Source organism: Rhinolophus ferrumequinum, chromosome 11 (genome assembly GCF_004115265.2).
Source record: "Rhinolophus ferrumequinum isolate MPI-CBG mRhiFer1 chromosome 11, mRhiFer1_v1.p, whole genome shotgun sequence".
NCBI lineage: Eukaryota > Metazoa > Chordata > Mammalia > Chiroptera > Rhinolophidae > Rhinolophus > Rhinolophus ferrumequinum.
Window position 1 is genome coordinate 24,601,251 of NC_046294.1, and position 18,861 is coordinate 24,620,111.

Sequence of the window (18,861 nt, forward strand, 5' to 3'; positions counted from 1 at the left end):
TCAGCAAACACCTTCTTGGCCTAGTCAAGACTGTTGAACCGCTAGTCACATGTGGACACGTCCTTCACCGCACTCAACACCCGCATGCTTTGTGCAAATTCAGCAATAAAATTCCTCCATTTTGTAATGATGAGAAAGTCTGGGGACATTTCCCTTGAAGAATCCTCCAAATTGGACCTTGTCAGATAGTGTTTACTCAAAACCATTCAAAAATATTCTATATGCTGCAAACCACACAAATCACCTAATCTGACTTCACTGCTGGCACAATTATAGCAGCTGCCCTCAAAAGTATGGATGAGTGCTGGTGGATAAAATAATCCATTTATACCAAGCACAAAACATCTATGAAGAATGTGCAAAGGGCAGAAAACTTGAATCACATGCTTGTAACTCTAAGGAATACAGGTTATTTCTTATCTGACCTTTCCCTAGGACTGTGCTGTCCAAACTGTTAGCTGGTTATGAAAGCAATTTAATGGGTAGCAACCAGTATTTTTTAAATGGAATACAACAGAAATATCAGGATGTATTAAGCATAGTTAGGGTAAATTTCGCTTTGTGAAATTTTTATCTCAGTTACATATGTGTCTAAGTGTGTCCTGGATCACAACAGAAAATGAATTTCTCACTATGGGTCCTGGTCACAAACATTTGAAAGCCACTATCCTAGAGCCTTGTGAACTCTAGAGTTCATTCTAACTTTGACCAGATGGCTCTGAATCAAGTCTGCCAGGGCAAAGAAAGTTGGAGGGCAAGGTTTCCTCTGTTCCTAAAGAGTGGCCCCAGATTCTGCCTTACACTGGGAGACCCCCATTCTAGTATGCTCTCTGCCACCCGCTGTCCCCCATCCATTCATTAAAGGTCCACTCCACAGCTCTGAGCCACTTACGGCAGATGCATATCTGTTAGCAGAATCTTCACAATCATCTTGAGTTTCTCAGCAAAGTTGGCCTGGCTGGAAATTCCTGAGGCTGCCATGCTGAATGTGATCAGCAACACGGCCCCCAGGATGGTCAGTTGCTCCAGCTGGAGCTGGAGCTCTTGGAAGCGAGACTGGTCCATCAAAACAGTCTGTAATGAAAACAGAAACCATCCCTGAGCTGTAAATTCGGGCTGGCCAGCAGAGGGCAGTGGGGCCTCAGCCCCCACATACGCCTCCGAAGTTTCCCTCAGGATTTCCTACCATGTGTCCCTGAAAATAAGACCTACCTGGACCATCAGCTCTAACACGTCTTTTGGAGCAAAAATTAATATGAGACCGGGTATTTATTATATCATATATCATATCATTTCGTATCATATCATATATTATATCCAGTCTTATATTAAAATAAGACCGGGTCTTATAATAATTTTTGCTCCAAAAGATGCATTAGAGCTGATGGTCCAGCTAGGTCTTATTTTCGGGGAAACATGGTAGTTATTTCAGAGCCATAGGGAGTCATGTGTGAATTATCCTTTCATCTCAGAGCTCCTTCTTCCTTAAAAAGGCCACGGTGGAGTGCACTCACTAAGAGCATGACATAGATGGCTGTGAATCCAGACTCTGACATATAATAGCAACATAACCTCACACAAGTTTTTTCAACTCAGTCCTCAGAAAAATGAGGATTCCTACCTCACAGGGCTGTTTTAAAGATGAAAATAGACTGTGCATATACAGCGGCTGGCAGAGCCAACACTCACTAAATAGAAGTTATATCATTAGACAGGAAAGAGTCACGCAGTACAGAGCAAGGGTGACCTATTCATCCCAGTTCGTCCAGGACTGTCTCGGCTTTACAAATGAAATTCCCAAGTCCTGTGGACTACCAACACCAACCGCTGTAACAGAGGGAAATGCTCGGCCTCTCTGACTCGTCTCCTTCCAGCCTGCCTTGTGTCCATGGCCTCCAGGCGAACAGCTCCTGCTTAGTCACGCACACAGACATGTCAATCATTAGAGGAATTCTGCTGGTGGTGTGAGTTTTACAGGAACAGTTCCTCCAGTTTCCCCTTCCCGTGACATAAAAGCCGCCTGAACTCTGTGAGATGGATTTGAGGAACCACTAGGTCTCCCATCTTCTCCCTCGGCTCCTTCACCGATAAACCTTTCCTTGCTCCAAACTCGGATGTTTTGAGTTTTGGCCTTTCAAAGAAAGCATCAGGCACCTGGACTTTGGACCAGTAACACCACCCCTACCCACCCTTCAACCCCCCTCCCACAACACACACACACACACCAAACTAAGACAGTAACAATTTGTGGTCTTAGCCCAGAATTCTTCTCAGGAAGTAAAACCTATCTTTGAAGATGGAAACTCCTCTATTGTTAAACACAGATGCTTCAACAGACTTCTCATCAGCCTGTTTTTTTGATGTCACATTGCTAGATGGCAGTGTCCTAGCTTGGATGCCTCCCAACAGTATGCAGTACATGAGTTTACGATCCAAAAGACTTCCAAGGATCAATACCCAGAGTAGATGTCTGTCCCCAGTGAAAACACCAGCCTCCCCACAGCTATTTTTTAAAGGAGAACTGCCCTCCAGGAGCAAGTATGCCACTATTCAGAAAGGAACCTCCCCATGTCCCCCTCCTCCAAAGTTCAGCACCCTCTTTAGAGCCTCCTGTGGCACAAAACAGGGAACTCAGAGGCAAGAGGCGAAACCTTTGGCTTGCAATGTCTTGAAAATAAAAATAAGGAACTTGCATGGGAAAGCTATTTAATTTAGAGAAGTAGCAGCATCTGAGTGGAGGCTAGAGATCAGCAGCCTGAATGCCCTCAGAAAAGAAGGAAGAGTCTACACCAAATCAGCTCTTTGCAGACAAAATAGGGGAATCCCTTGTTAGTCATCTCTTTTAAAGGACTACTGCAGTTAGAAGTACCTATTGTGAAAAACATAAAAAGAAAAAAATACTGCTCTGCATAGAAGAGGAAGAAGTTTCTTTAGATGAAACTGAAAAGCAACATCACTGCTACGGCTTTAATCCAGATGAGTAACAGCAGGACAGCAGGGCAGCACCACAAGCTGGAAGCCCCACACATTGCCGGTGGGGTTATAAAAGGAGGCAACTATTTTGGAAAACTGTGTGGCAGTTCCTCAGAATTTTAAACTTAAAAGTCAACACAGGATCCAGCAATTCTAATTCTAGGTACGTACCCCAAGAGAACTGAAAATGTATGTTCACACCAAAACTTGTACACAAACGTTCAGAGCAGCACAATTCACAATAGCCAAAAAGTGGAAACACCCAAATATCCATTAATTGATACATGAATAAACAAAATGTGGTATAGCCATACAATGGAATGTTATTCAGCCTTAAAAAGAAAAGAAATGCTGACACACACTACAGCATGGATGAAACCTTGAAGACATTATGCTCAGAGAAATAAGCCAGACACAGAAGGACAAATACTCTATGAGTCCACTCATACAAGGTACCTACAGTAGACAAATTCATAGAGACAGAAAGCAGAATGGTGTTTCCCAGGGAATGGGGAGAGAGAAGAATGAGGAGTTAGTATTTAAAGGATACAGAGTTTCAAACAACTACTTGACTTGGAGCTGATGGGTCCTGGAAAAACACACTTAAAATAAATAAAAGTTAAACAAATCAATCAATCAATCAATAAAGGATACAGAGTTTCAATGCAAAGATGGAAAAGATCTGGAGATGGATGGCAGTGATGGATGCAAAACGATGTAAATGTACTTAGTACCACTGAACTGTGCACTTAAAAATGGTAAATTTTATGTTGTGCATATTTTACCACAATAAGAAAACTACCAAAAAAAAAAAAAAGGAATGATGTACTGATACATTCTACAACATGGATAAACATAAAGCTTAGTGAAAGAAGCCAGATACCAAAGGCCGCTATTGTATGATTCCACTTATACAAAATGTCCACAATAGGCAAATCCATAGAGACACAAAGTAGATCAGTGGTTGCCAGGGGATGGAGGGAGGGGACTGGAGAGTGACAGCTAATGGGTACAGGGTTTCTTTTTGGGGTGATGAAAATGTTCTGAAATTAAATAGTGGTAATGGTCCCATAACTCTAGTGAATATACTAAAAACCACTGAATTACACAATTTAAAAGGAGAAATTTTATGGTATATGAATTATATCCCAACAAAACTATTATTTTTTAAAACTCAGCAGCACAAAAAGAAGTGAGCATATGCAGTGAGACTGCTCTGGAGCACCTACCTCAGGGAAAGGTCTCTGGAGGTGGTCCCATTTCAGGAGCCTCAGGTACGCATGATTCTGGACAGCAACGGGATTTGGCACAGGACCCTCATCAGAGCCAGAGGCCCCGCCCCCCGCTGGCAGGGCATTTTTATACTTCTGATTCATAAGGTCATCTGCAGCTTCTTCCAACCATTGGGTGACAAAGTCCAGGGAATCTGTGGAAAACAAGGCTGTGAACTTTACTGTGACACTCAGGGGTGCTTCTCAGAATTACTTTGGGGAAAATCATCCTGGAGGTGTGGTATGGTACAGTACAGAGTATGGACTTTGGAATCAAATAGAACTGGGTTCAAATCACAGTATTGCCAATTACTGGCTGAGTCATCTTCGGCAAGTCCTAGTCTGTCTGAATATCAGATTCCTAAGATAAGAACTGTACAACTTCACTTCATAGTCTGTTGTGAGGGTTAAACAAGACAGTGACTACAAAGCACATAGCCAGGCTTTGCCACCTACAGATGTTCAACAGACCTTCACTCTCTTCTCTCCCATCCTGGCTTGTCCTTCTCTAGATCTTAGTCTCCTGTCAATATGGTTTACTTCCAGCCTTGCAGTAGGTGAGCTCTGTCACGTTTGATGTGTATTATACGGCGTGTGGAGCATTATCAGGGGAACCTCAGTTGTCTTTCGTCCACCACTATGCTCTCCCTACTGTTCTAAGCTGAGTAATGCACTAGGGACTCTGAGGGACGCAAGAGAAAGAAGATGACGTTTCTGTCCACATTATTTGAGCAAAAAGTTCCTCTGACAGGTCCTGGACTCTGTTGCAGCTCTGCCAGTAGAATCCACCTTAAAACCAGTAGGCGGCCGAGGCCAGGGCTGGAGTTCACGCCTCACTGGTACATGAGGACACACCTCTGGTTCTGTCAACACAGGAATCACACCAAGCTCGTGGTTCTGAGCTTCACTCTCCCTTCAGCTTTTTGCTGACAGCATTCTCTGTAGCCCACCAACTGTGAGTAATAAGCACTAAACTCTGACCAGCTCAAGGACTGTGTGTCGTCCTTCGCTGGGCCCTGGCTGCATCTGGCTCTCATACTAAGGCTCTTCAGCCTATCAAACGGCAACTCTGGATGTCGCTTGAGGGGCAGTACAATACTGGTTGAGAAAGTGAGCTGTGTAGTCAATCAGTTCTGGTCAAAAATCTCTCAAAAGCTACGTCCACATCTGTAAAATGGGGTTTAAGAATAGGCCTACCTCATAGGCTTACTGTGTGAAGGTATATATGGTAGTGCGCATAATACCTTGATGTAATAAACATTACCCAATCTTGTTCTTCTAGGGATGCTACTTCTACCTCTGCTCTTTCCTTCTCCTCCTGGCCCCCATCTCCGGGGCTGGATGAACAACTGCTCGGGGCTGAATCAACTCTTCTGGACAGGCAACACAATCTATCCAGACACAACCATTTTCATCTTATGACCAGCAAAGTTTGAGGCTAAACAGAACTCGTAATAAATTGGATCCGAAGACAGCAATTTACCCAAAACATCAGCTGCCAATACAGAGACCAAAAAAGCACCCTAGAAATGCAACAGTTTTGGATTCCACAGTCATGTTTTTTCCTATAGTCGTCTGAGAGGTTTATAAAATATAAGACTTTTTCTGGGTCTGAAAACAGTAGGTTTCTAAATATAAAACAGAAGCAAAATGAAATTTCTTGATGTACCTCACAGTGGGGAGAAAAGTAAATTCAACGGTCACAAAAAATCCGTCATGCTTTTAAAATCAAGTCCAAGCATACAATTTATCTCAAACCAGTGCCTTTATTAAAAACTTATTTCATTTAGGACTTCTTTGTCTTCCAAATTTCTATTCTTATATCTTACGTATACTTCAATTGCTTGTCAGTTAAATTTTCTTTTCAAGTCCTAATGTCTTGTGCTTTTCTGTCTTCAATTCAGACTGTTCTCATATTAAATTTTATTTATTTACTTTTTAACAGGACTTTATTGGGGAACAGTGTGTACTTCCAGGACTTTTTTTTTTTTTCCAAGTCAAGTTGTTGTCCTTTCAATCTTAGTTGTGGAGGGTGCCGTTCAGCTTCAAGTTGTTGTCCTTTCCGTTTTAGTTGTGGAGGGCACAACTCAGTTCCACGTCCAGTTGCCATTGCTAGTTGCAGGGGGCGCAGCCCACCATCCCTTGTGGGAGTCGAACCGCCAACCTTGTGGTTGAGAGGATGCGCTCCAACCAACTGAGCCATCTGGGAGCTCAGCAGCAGCTCAGCTCACGGTGCTGTGTTCAATCTTAGTTGCAGGGGGCGGAGCCCACCATCCCTTGCGGGACTCGAGGAATTGAACTGGCAACCTTGTGGTTGAGAGCCCACTGGCCCATGTGGGAATCGAACCTCAGCCTTCAGAGTTAGGAGCATGGAGCTCTAACCACTTGAGCCACTGGGCCGGCCCTTTAGTTTTGCTTTGAAAAAAATATCGTTATGAAACAAGCTATAGCAACTAAAATGAAAAAACACAGACAACAAAAGAGCACTACAAACATTAAACATACTTGGCTGCTTCTCCAAAAGCTCTTGAAACTTCTTCCTTTCATATTCGACTGACTGCTGCATGAGATGTGGCCTAATGCTGCTGACAGAAAAGTTCGCCATATCGACTTTCATTAGGTCCAACACAGAAAAAATTGCCCTAAAAGAAAAGAGATACAAGGAGTTAGAACTGGGCACTTGGAAAATACATAGTTTTAACAAAAAGAGATGAGCAGATTTGAGATCGTCTTCTCATGTTAGAAAGGATAGCAAGAAAAGTTAGAAAAATCATGAGAAACTTGATTAAGAAAAACAAATTTAGAAACATAAAAACTTCAATAATGGTTTCAAAAGACTACACATTTGTAAGCTGCTTTCTGTCCCCACCCTTCTACCGCTTGCCCCCAAGCAAGCATAGCTCCCCTCACTGCTGTTCCTTGGCTGTGGGTCAGCTCTCATGACAGACACAGAGAGAGGAAGGAGCACAAGACCCGAGGTGAAGGGCAGAGAGCTCACCACCCGTTCTCTGCTTTCACATGGGTGAATTCACTTTCCTAGGAAAGAAAGAAAATTAACTCTCCTTTCTCCTCTCCTCTTACCCTAGTCTCTCTTAGTTTCAGGGAGCGTTTTATGTTCTAAGTCTGGTGGCATAACTGCCGTTTCACACTCTGAATGTACCCAATGGGCAGACTTGACAGTGCATTTTAAGAACCTATATTTAGGAAATAACCTAAAATACAGAAAAAAGTTCTGTGCACAAAGATGTTCACTGCAGGGTTAAATAGTAAATAATTATAGATAATTGTCCATCTTAACAGAGAAGTAGTTAATTATATGCAAATGAATAATTTGCAGCCATAGAAAATGCTTATGGGGAGTTTTTAAAAATGGTTTAAGTTGGTTATAAAAGGGCAATGCAAGAGATCTTTGTGCTGTTGGAACTGTTCAGTATCTTGAATGTGGTGGCAGATACACAAACTTACACAGGTGATAAAATCATATAAAAATGAATATACACACACACAAATGTATACAAGTAAAACAGGAAAGCTAAGTGAGATCAGTGGATCTTACCAATGTTAATATTCTTTTTTTTTTGTAGCTTTTTTTTTTTTAAAGATTTTTATTGGGGAAGAGGAATAGGACTTTATTGGGGAACAGTGTGTATTTCCAGGACTTTTTCCAAGTCAAATTGTCATCCTTTCAATCTTAGTTGTGGAGGGCGCAGCTCAGCTCCAGATCCAGTTGCTGTTGCTAGTTGCAGGAGGCACAGCCCACCATCCTTGCGGGAGTCGATCTGGCAACCTTGTGGTTGAGAGTCTGCACTTCAACCAACTGAGCCATCTGGTTGCTCAGTGGCAGCTCAGCTCAAGGTGCCGTGTTCAATCTTAGTTTCAGGGGACGGAGCCCACTATCCCTTGCGGGAGTTGAGGAGTCGAACCGGCAACCTTGTGGTTGAGAGCCCACTGGCCCATGTGGGAATCGAACCGGCCGCCTTCGGCGTTAGGAGCACAGAACTCCAACCGCCTGAGCCACCAGTGTTAATATTCTATTTGTGATATACTACAGTTTTGCAAAATGTACCATTGGGGGAAACTGGATAAAGTATACTATATTATTACAACTCCATGTGAATACACAATTATCTCAATGACACTTTTAAATAAAAAATAAGTGAAATGATTAGGGTATAATGTTAACAGGAAAAGTCAGGCCTGCAATACCCACCAGAAGGTCTTCTTAGGTTCAGCCGAACATTCAGACTCACAAGACTACCACAGGTTTGGCATCATCTACTCACACAGCTTGCCAACATGTCAGCACCAAGCATTCCTCTTCAGCAAGAGTTACAGCATCAGTCACAGCATACAACTAAGCATGTGGTGAATTTAAAATTATGGGTGAATGTTTTTCCATCTTGCTAACTTTTCTACATTTTATAAAATGCTCGCTTAAAAAAAATTTTTTTTTAAATGCATGAGTATCTACACTTGAGGAAGTCTAAATTTGAATAATAGGCTCTATATATTCAGTGCACTGTAGGTGATTCAACACAATTCCCATACCTGAAAAGGGGCACGATTTCCTTAATGTTCTTTAGTTTCTGCACTTCCTCATCTCGAACAGGTGCACACAGTGTCCCCATCATGCCAATGATGAATTCTGCCAGTTTGGAAATGTCTAGGGCCCCATTCTCTGCCTGCTGCTTTATCAGATCCAGATCCAAGACTTCTGTAATCTGGTTTCTCAGTCTAGTGTGACCAGGCAGCAAGAAAGATAAGAGAGTCTACAAGAGAGGACAGCCAAGTTTAATCAAAGTTTCTTAGTCAGACATCATTTTCGATTAATGTAAAAGAATTTACATTTACCCAAATAAGGGTTTGCCAATTGTTACTACAATGTTATGCATATTTTAACCTCTTATTCAACACATCTGCAGAAACACACGTTTACAAATCATTTAGACTAGCTATTTAAGTTTCCACTGAAGCCCTAGGTAGTAATCATTACGGGATACAACATGAATAAACTGTTAAAAGTGAGAAAAGAAAAATGCATTAATTAACACAAGCCTGTGAACTAACCACAGATGCCAATTTCCATAGATACATCTCTTCTTCCATAGTACTGCTAAAGGTAAGAAAGATAAGAGAGTACTGGAAAACAGCTCTGCCTTCCACTTAATGCCTTCTCTATCCCATAGGCTGAATCACTTTTTGGCCATTATAAATTGAACATGTCCATATCTTTTAAAAATTTTATAAATCACTTATATTTTATAAAACAACTTTTGTTTAAATAATTGTTTTTAAAAAATATGAACTTCTTTATCTACAAAAGAAATGCCTTCAGGTTATCATAGCTTGTTTAAAATTTTTAAAAAGGCATTAAGCCTAAAGTAGTTTCAATCTATATTTTAGCAAGTACTTTCATGTCTTCATCCTTTGATTTCTTTAAAGTCTTCCAGCACAGTAACACAGAGAGGATGACGACGCCTAACACACCAGAAAAGCATCGCAAGTTGCTCTTCAACTCACCTCTTTGATCTCTCCGACAAGTTTAATGGCATGGTCATATGATGGCGGGTCATCACTTAGCTGGACACTCAAGCAATCCCAAAAAGCTTTATGTACAATCTCCTTTACTCTCTTCTCCAAACTGGAGGCAAATGAGAAAAAGGAAGAAAAGAAGAAAAGAAATTCTTTGAGCCTCAAATCACTTTCAAAAGCACAAATTCTATGGGTTTATGGTGAGAAATTTTAAAAATAATTTGGATAAAAGACTTACCAGACATACTTAAACCAATCATATACCTTATTTTTAGTTAGTGATTTGTTTCAATAAGTACCTCATTGGATAGAATAACTTTCAACTAATTTGACAGATAACATTAGTCCACTTAACAGCATATAATAGTGCCATTACGATAAAAAGAATATTGGAAAGTTCAGAGCTATTAATTTTTAGTTCCTGATACCATCAAGTTTCCTAAGATATTTATGTTTAAGTAGCTTAAGATGAAAATTCAGCATGTATATAGGCTGAAGGACTTTATTTTCTAGAAAATATCCTATTCCCATGTGATATATGAGACAATTCCTTAATTAAGTACCAAACTGTAAAAGTTACACGCAACATCGCATTAAAACTAGTCATTACATCATAAGCAAAACAAATAATTCTTCATTATTAATATGAAAAAGTACTATCTTTGCAGAGCATGTAAGGAATGTCTGTACAGTCATATTTAGAAGCCTACTGTGGCACCCACTAGAGCTTGCCAACCCAGCATCCATTACTCCTCCTCTGTTAACAGAATACCAGTATTTTCCACAGCACTTTTACAATTATAATGAGCAATGATTTTTCTTTCTTATGAATATACATTTTAAAAGGTGCACCTTACAATCAGTCGAGTTTTAGATTCAATATGGTATATGCCAGATGCTAGGGATACAGAGAATAATGCATAGTCCTTGTATACAGAGGGTGCCAAAAAAATGTATACACAGTTTAAGAAAGGAAAAAAACTGTATTAAAATTGTAATACTCAGGGGGAGGGGTTGGTAGATGAGGGTAAAGGGGACCAAGTATATGGTGATGGAAAGAGAACCGACTCTGCATTGTGAACAAACAATGTGATATATATAGGTGATGTATTAACAGAATAGTCCACCTAAAATCTATGTAAGTTTACTAACAATTGTCACTCCAATAAACTTTAATTAAAAAATAAATAAATAAAATTGTAATACTCAATATATACCAATAACAAAAAATGAATACAAGTCATGTGTATACATTTTTTTGGCACCCGCAGTATGTAGAGTTTACAACTTGGTGAAGAACACAAGTAAACCAACCACTACAGTACAACGTGATAGTTACAAAAAATGAATGAAACAGTATGAGGCAGCTAAGTCCTGTGGAGTAGGGAGAAGCTAACATAAAAGATTTCCACAGGAGATTTCCAGACCTTTTGTTTACATTTTGAAGGATCAGTGGTCCTTTGATCCACTTTCAAACTCTAGTAATTCTGGTATAGGGATATTTTTTAACAACATACAAAAGGAGAGGTGTACTTGAATATAGTGACATCAAGTGAAGAAAACATTTCCAGAACTGGGAAATGACAGCATTCTACTAAACAAAATAACTCAGTAGCCACTTTACCTGTCTTCTGGTAATTCAATAGGTTTAATCCTGAAGTCTCCATTTACTATAATTTCATGGGCTAAAACCATGTTAGTGACTCCTTTTGCTGTCTCTAGAAGTTCTTCTACAGTCACAAAACGAGGAGGACTAGCTGTAACAAAAACCCAGCGTAAGAGATTTGCTTTTCTAGATTAGAATTTCTATTAAAGTAAGGAGAAAGCAGTGGTTCTGGTACTAGCCAATAATTTTGGTTATGCATCTATTTATGAACATATTCTGGCAATTTCAAACAATAAATTTACCTATTTCATATTCATGTCTTCTTTTAACCTAAAATCCTAAATCATTTCAATATTCAAAACCTGTTTTTGTTTTTTTTTTTTACTAAGACTGGTCAATGGAAAATGATTACTAAGACTTAGAAAAAAAATTTAAGTTACAAACTATCAATTTCCCAATACATCAAGGGATCTGCCTCCTGTCTATCCTAATTGCAAAAGGGAGACACCAAATTTAAGATTTCCTCTTTTGCTGTCATGCATAGTTTACATTTTGCTCCACCATTAACACTGTGCCATGAAGGAATCTCCCCAAATTAAAAGACCATTGAGTACTTTAGGTGCCAGGTGCTGTTTAAACCACTAAAAATCACTACCCTGTACAGGATACAAAGACAGAAAACAAGAAGTCTGAAGCTGACTAATGAAGAAATGAGAGGGTTTGTGACACAAGAATTTTGTAGAATGCAGCCTCACTGAATCAAAACCTTGAGTCATCTCTCTCTCTCTCTCTCTCTCTCTCTCTCTCTCTCTCTATATATATATATATATATATATATATATATATGACAAAAATATGTATATATGTCAATTGACAAAAAAATATATATAAATATATATATGTCAATTGAGAGCAGAGGATCCAGAAATAGATACACACGTGTGGTTAATAAGGCAAGATTCGTTCTTTTATCAAATGGTGCTGGAACAATTAGATATCTGTACGTAAAAGAATGACTCTTGTCCCTTACCTCACATGATAAATAAAAACTTACCTCACATGGTAAATAAAAACTAACTCAAAATGGACCACAGGCCTAAATATAAGAGCTAAAACTATAAAACTTCTAGGAGAAAACATAAGCAAAATTTCTTGGATAGGACATAAAAAGCTCAAAATATAAGAGGAAAAAAATGGATAAATTGGACTTTATCAAAATTCAAAACTTTTGTTCTGTGACTCTATTAAGAAAATGAAAAGGCATGCCACAGATAGGAGAAAATATTTACAAAACATGTATCTGCTAAAGGATTTATAGCCAATATATAAAGAACTCTTACAACTCAATAATAGAAGACAATCAGAAATGGGCAAAAGATGTGAACAGGCATTTTTCCAAAGTAGATATACAAATGGCCAGTAGGCTCATGAAAAGATGCTCAACACCATTAATCATCAGTGTGAAATAACAGAAAATATATACATTGGTCTCTGCCCCCGGTTCCTGGCACAACTCCTAAAACCCTTGTAATTTCCTAAAAGATAATAACTAGGAGCATCTCTTATCCTAATATTTGGGCTTTGACCCAATCCCTGGCACAGAGCTCCTAAAACTCGTGCAAATTCCTACATGACAAAGAGTCCTAGGAACATCTTTTGTGCTATTGAGGTGACTCTGGGTGGGCTCCTGCATGGCTCCTGGATGGCTGGCGGCTGGTCACCAGAAAGACCACGCCATGATTAGAAGCTTGGACTTTCCAGCCCATCCCTCAGAGAAGGAGAGGGGCTAGAAATGGAGTTAATAACTGATCATAACCTCCATAGACGCCAATAGCACGGGGTTTGGAGAGCTTCCAGATTGGCCAACACATCCATGCTGGAGGGTAACACACCCCAACTCCATGGGGACAGAAGCTCCTGAGCCTGGAATCCTCCCAGATCTCACCTTTTATATCTCTTCATCTCACTGTTCATCTGTATCCTTCATCATATCCTTTAATAAACTGGTACACATAAGTAAGTGCTTCCCTGAGTTCTGTGAGATGCTCAAGCAAAGTAATTGAATGCAAGGAAGGAATCGTTGGAACCCCCAATCTGTACTTGGTTGGTCAGAAGCACAGGTGATAACCTGGGCTTGCAACTGGCATCTGAAGGGGGTGGGGGAAGTCTTGTAGGACTGAGCCCTTAACTGTGAGATCTCCAGGTAAACAGTGTCAGAATTTAGTTGAATTGTAGGACACCCAGCTGCTGTCACAGAGAATTACTTGGCAAGGGGGAGGGGGATACGTTTGGTGACTAGAAGTTAAGGATTCTGTGAGACTAGTAAAGGAGACACACAGGAATAAAACAAGAGGAAGGACTGGGTTTTTTCCCCACACCAGTAGAACACTGTAGGTTTTTTCTTTTAAAATCAGGGAAATGCAAATTAAGACCACACTGAGATACCATTACTCACCTATCAGGATGGTTAAAATTAAAGAGACTGATCATACTAAGTATTGGCATAGATGTGAAACATCTGGAATTTTCATACAGAAGCAGTGGGAATGCAAAATGGTGTAGTCACTTTGGAAAACAGTCTCTTGGTTTCTTAGAAAGTAAACCATACACTTACCATATGATCCAGCAGCCCCACTCCTAGGTTTTTACCCAAGAAAACTGAAAACATATGGTCATGAGAAGACTTGTACTCAAATGTTAATAGCAGCTTTATTCATAACAGTCAAAACCTAGAACTATTCAAATGTCTATCAACGGCAGAATGGATAAACAAATTGTAGTGTAACAATACAATGGATTAGTGCGCAGCAGTAAAAAAGGGACATACTGATACTTGCAAAAACATGGATGAATCTTAAAAGCATTATCCCAAGTGAAAGAGTCAGATATAAAAGACTATCTACAGTACAATTCCATTTATATGAAATTATAAGATTGGCAAAATTATAGTGTCAGAAAGCAGACCAGTGATTGCCAAGGGACGGTGGAGGAGGGGGTTCACTACCAAGGGCAAGAGAATTTTGGGGGCTGATGGAAATGGTCTAGTAGCTCATGGTTGTGGAGGCAGTGACAACTGTAAATGTATTTGCTAAAACTCATCAAATTGCACATGTAAAATTGGTGAATTTTATTTTATATAAACTATACCTCAAAAAAGTTGATTAAAAATCATAAGGCACTCAGTAGGGATTTGCTGTATGTATACTGATATTAAATTTCTTTAAGCTAGTATTCTGTTACCATTTATCAGAAAATGGAACCTCCACTGCGGTTTATCAATATCAAGCATCAGGAGCTATTAAACTCCATCGAGTTCTTATCTCTTAGAAAGAAATTCAGAGCTCCTCAGCAGGGCTTCCAAGTTTTGTTTTAACCTTGGTTTTGCAAAAGTCTTCAAATATGTGATCATCTTAAATTTATGAAAATAACAGAAACACACCAAGTTCTCTCAGGCATTTGGGTAATGATAAAAAGACTGTTTTTTGCATGACCAGTTGCTGCCTGGTTATGAAATGCAATGGACAGAGGCTATCAGGAAGAAAATCACCTTCCTCTAGACTCTGTTGCCTGTGACCTTGAACAAGTCACTTAAATCATTCAGGGCCATTGTTTCTTTACATGCAAAAAGAAGACAACAAGACTGAAGGATGTTCCGTGAAAAATGAGGCTCTTCTAATTTCTAGGCAAGTGTGGTTTGGGCATACCTGGGACAAAACAGCTTGTACCACGTGCTGAAAATATCAGACACCAGGAAGAAAGTTTTCAGGAGCTGTCCAAGTTAGACTACTTAAAATCAGACTTAATAATGGAGGGTACATGATCAAGAAAGATAAAAGCTACAATTCTAAGATATGATCAAGGCATGTTATAGCTTTACATACACAGGAATTATTCATTTCACACTAATTATAGGGTTGTGGGGTAACATTTGTTTGCACAATATGGCTTCACCTTAACTTGTGAAGAGAATGAATTGTCATAAGAACCATGAAAAATTGTAAGGTTACGTGTATGTTACTCTGGAATTTATTTTACTATGCGATATAGAACTAAAGCTGTTGCTAAATTCTGTTACAGCATTTGTGTACTGACGGCCTATTAGAGAAACTGAAAACCACACTAAGTTAAACATGCCCATTGGCAAACAGATTCTAAAATAAAGTGAAGGTCTAACATAGAATGGTCACTCTCTACATTTCTTTACTCAGATGTTCTGGCATCTGAGAAATCTACACACTCTAAAGAGATGCTTCTATTCACACAAGTTGATGGCCATTTATGGAGATGGCAAATGTCATCTAAGCAGCCACTATAGAGTGAGTATAGTGAACCAAGGGTAAAGCTTATCCACAGAACTTACTACACTGTGTGGAAATTGCTTGTTACTCTGCCTTCCTCACTAGACCGCAAGCTCCATGAGGACAGAGACCTTGAGTGTCTGGTTCACAGCTCGATCCCTGATATACAGTATACACTCAATAAACACTAACTGATTGATTGAATATAGAGACATCATAATTCAAAGTCTAGTCATGCACTTTAGAACTGTAAGAACTCAGTTTCATCCATTTATCTAAGGATAACGGGGATCTACTAATTAACCTTACAAGTACCTGACTGAATAAACCAAATGTTAAATAGGAAATATTAGCTAGAATAACAATTGATGTTTCATATCTGAATATGGCATCTGTTTACTCATCAACTATGTCATTAAACGCTAGAACAGAAGGTGCTCTGTGAGCAGAGAATTAAAGTATATGGAAGTAGAAAGTCTAATAGGAAACATCAAGTTACAGTTGACTGATCCTTGGCCTAAGAGTGTCTATGTTAAAACAACAGATCGTATTCTACTTTTTATTTATTTTTTGAGGTAACATTGGCTTATACATTATAATTTGACATCTGTATATACTTCATCCACCATAAGTCTAGTTTCCATCTGTCACCCTACAACTGACTACCTTTAATTTACCTGTTTCACTCTCCCTTTACTCTCCTTCCCCTCTGGTAACCACTGATCTATTGTCCGCCTCTATGAGTTTGTTTTTGGTTTTTGTGGGTTCATTTGTTTTGGTTTGGTGTTTATTCCACATATAAGCGAAACTATACAGTATCTGTCTTTTTCTGTCTGACATATTTATTTAGCATAATATCTTCAAGGTCCATCCATGTTGTCACAAATGGCAGGATTTCACCTTTTTTATGGCTGAATACACACACACACACACACACACACACACACACACACACACACACACACTCCACATCTTCTTTATCCATTAATCATCAATGGACACTTAGGTTGTTCCACATCTTGGCTATTGTAAATAATGCTGCAATGAACATAGGGGTACACATAAAGAACAGATCACCTTTTAGAATCAAATCAGATAAGTGCCAACAAACTCTTATAAGCCAGCTATTTTTGCTTTTTCAATATTCTGCATCAGTTACTAATAGTTCTGCATTCAAATTCCAATGTGTGTGGGGGGTGAGGGATTTTTCCCTGTACCACCATGCAATTCTTGAATACCAGCTGGATGTCCTACAATTCAACTCAATTCTGACACTACCTACCTGGAGATAGCATCAAATTCCACAGGTTAAGGGCTCAGACCTACAAGACTGCCCACACCCCTTCAGACAATGGTCAAAAGTCCATGTTGTCACCTCTGCTTCTGACCAACTGGTTATGGATCAGAAGTTTCAACATCCCCCTCCTTGGGTTCAATTAATTTGCTAGAGCAGCTCACAGAACTCAGAGAAATGTTTTACTTACTAGACGACTGGTTTATTATAAAAGGATATAACTCAGGAACAGCCAGATGGAAGAGATGCATAGGGCAAGGTATGGGGAAAGGGCATGGAGCTTCCACGCTCTCTGTCAGCCTGCCACTCTCCTGGTACCTCCTTGTATTCATGCTCTGAAGTGCTCTGAACCCCATCCTTTTGGGGTTTTATGGAGGCTTCATTACATAGGCATGATTGATTATTAAATCACTGGCCATTGGAGATTGATGAAACCTCCAGCCCCTTTCCCCTCCTTGGAGATGCACTGGTGGGGTGGGTGGGACTGAAAGTTCCAACCCTCTAATCACATGGTTACGTCCCCTGGCGACAGCTCCCATCCTTAGGTTTCCTGATGCTTTCCAAAAGTCACCTCACTAACAGAAGACACCTTTTTGATGTCATCACTTAGAAAATTCCAATGGTTTTAGGAGCTCTGTGCCAGAAATGGGATGAAGACCAAATACATATTTCTTATCATAAATCACAATAACACAGTTATCGATGGCAATTCTACCCTTAAAATATTACTCTCTATTATAATTTGCAAGGCTAAAGGTTATCGTTTTGCTATTTACATTTTAATTTGTAGAATTCCAGATGTGATTTTAGAGTTACTTTAAACTCATCAGCTATACAGTTACACAGTTTTGGAGGAATATCTGCAGTTAATTTCATACTTTGTAAGTTCTTATCTATGCTCCACCTGGGCAGTGATGCCTCGTGAACTGAACTCCCTACTCTGGGGTCTTAGCTTTACCATTGTGGCCCATAGCCCTGTACCTACCTATTACTACAAGGAGAAAGGACAAGAAAGCCAGAAATAACATTTTAGGGCATTCATTTTAAACTTCATTTTGGTATGAACCTCTATGAGAATTTAATGAAATCTTCCATGACCTTCGTCCTAGAAAAATGCATATACACACAAATGTTGATATACTTGTTTGGCTGTTCCTGGATCCCCAAACACTTAATCATGGGTCCCAGGATAAGTAATCTTGCCTTAAGGGCATAACTACGTAGAATTTCAGCTAACGTAGTCCAGCCTGACATTAATTGGAAGTCATGGCATTAGACTGACAGGATGCCAAAGGCAAGACCAGGAATGAAGGAATGACTGAAGTGTTCTTATAGGAAACATTAGTGGACTCTGTTTTATTGTGGGGAGGTCCTCGTTTATCAGCAACGGTAGGTGATAAAATGATCACGTTAGCCAGCTCCATCCACATTACAGCAATCAGTCCTGGTATCTTTAGATGCAACAGATGACATGTTAGTAGCATCAACAACTAATGTATTACAGTAGTAATAACAGTAGCATTAATGACTAATGTTTATTGAGCATTTATTTTGTTCTAAGTGCTTTACGTGAAGTCATTTAATCTTTAAAACCACCCTAAGAGGTAAGTGTTATTTTCCTTATTTAAAAAAGGAGAAAAGAGAAGCTTTCTAACTATGCATCGTAGAGACAAGGCCTAACGCATACCTGATAGATTGTGATTAACAGCATGTCCCGACACAATGGGACCCGGCAGAGCATTTACCAAAATCTGTGTGATAACAAACCACGATAAAACGGACTCCACTAATGTTTGCTGTAAGAACACTACATTGACTAACAAATGACCCGGGGAGGGCTTGGATGGTTTTAAAAGAAGCACACCTCGAACCCAAAAATGTTTGTAC

At 39.5% G+C, this 18,861-nt stretch overlaps 1 protein-coding gene across 7 annotated transcripts in view; it reads right to left on the bottom strand.

Annotated features, from left to right (window-relative positions):
• TCP11L1 (t-complex 11 like 1) overlaps positions 1-18,861 on the bottom strand; it is a 30,819-nt gene that overhangs the window by 8,056 nt on the left and 3,902 nt on the right. For 5 of the 7 annotated variants that reach the window (XM_033120433.1, XM_033120434.1, XM_033120429.1 and 2 more), the window contains 6 exons: positions 11,401-11,533; positions 9,765-9,885; positions 8,793-9,013; positions 6,750-6,886; positions 4,203-4,399; positions 893-1,074 (listed from right to left, as the gene is read on the bottom strand). In XM_033120433.1, the coding sequence (XP_032976324.1) occupies positions 893-1,074; positions 4,203-4,399; positions 6,750-6,886; positions 8,793-9,013; positions 9,765-9,885; positions 11,401-11,471 (929 nt within the window). In that variant the 5' untranslated portion in view covers positions 11,472-11,533. The remainder of the gene's footprint in view (positions 1-892; positions 1,075-4,202; positions 4,400-6,749; positions 6,887-8,792; positions 9,014-9,764; positions 9,886-11,400; positions 11,534-18,861) is intronic. The other 2 variants (XM_033120435.1, XM_033120436.1) reach the window with 2 other exon arrangements.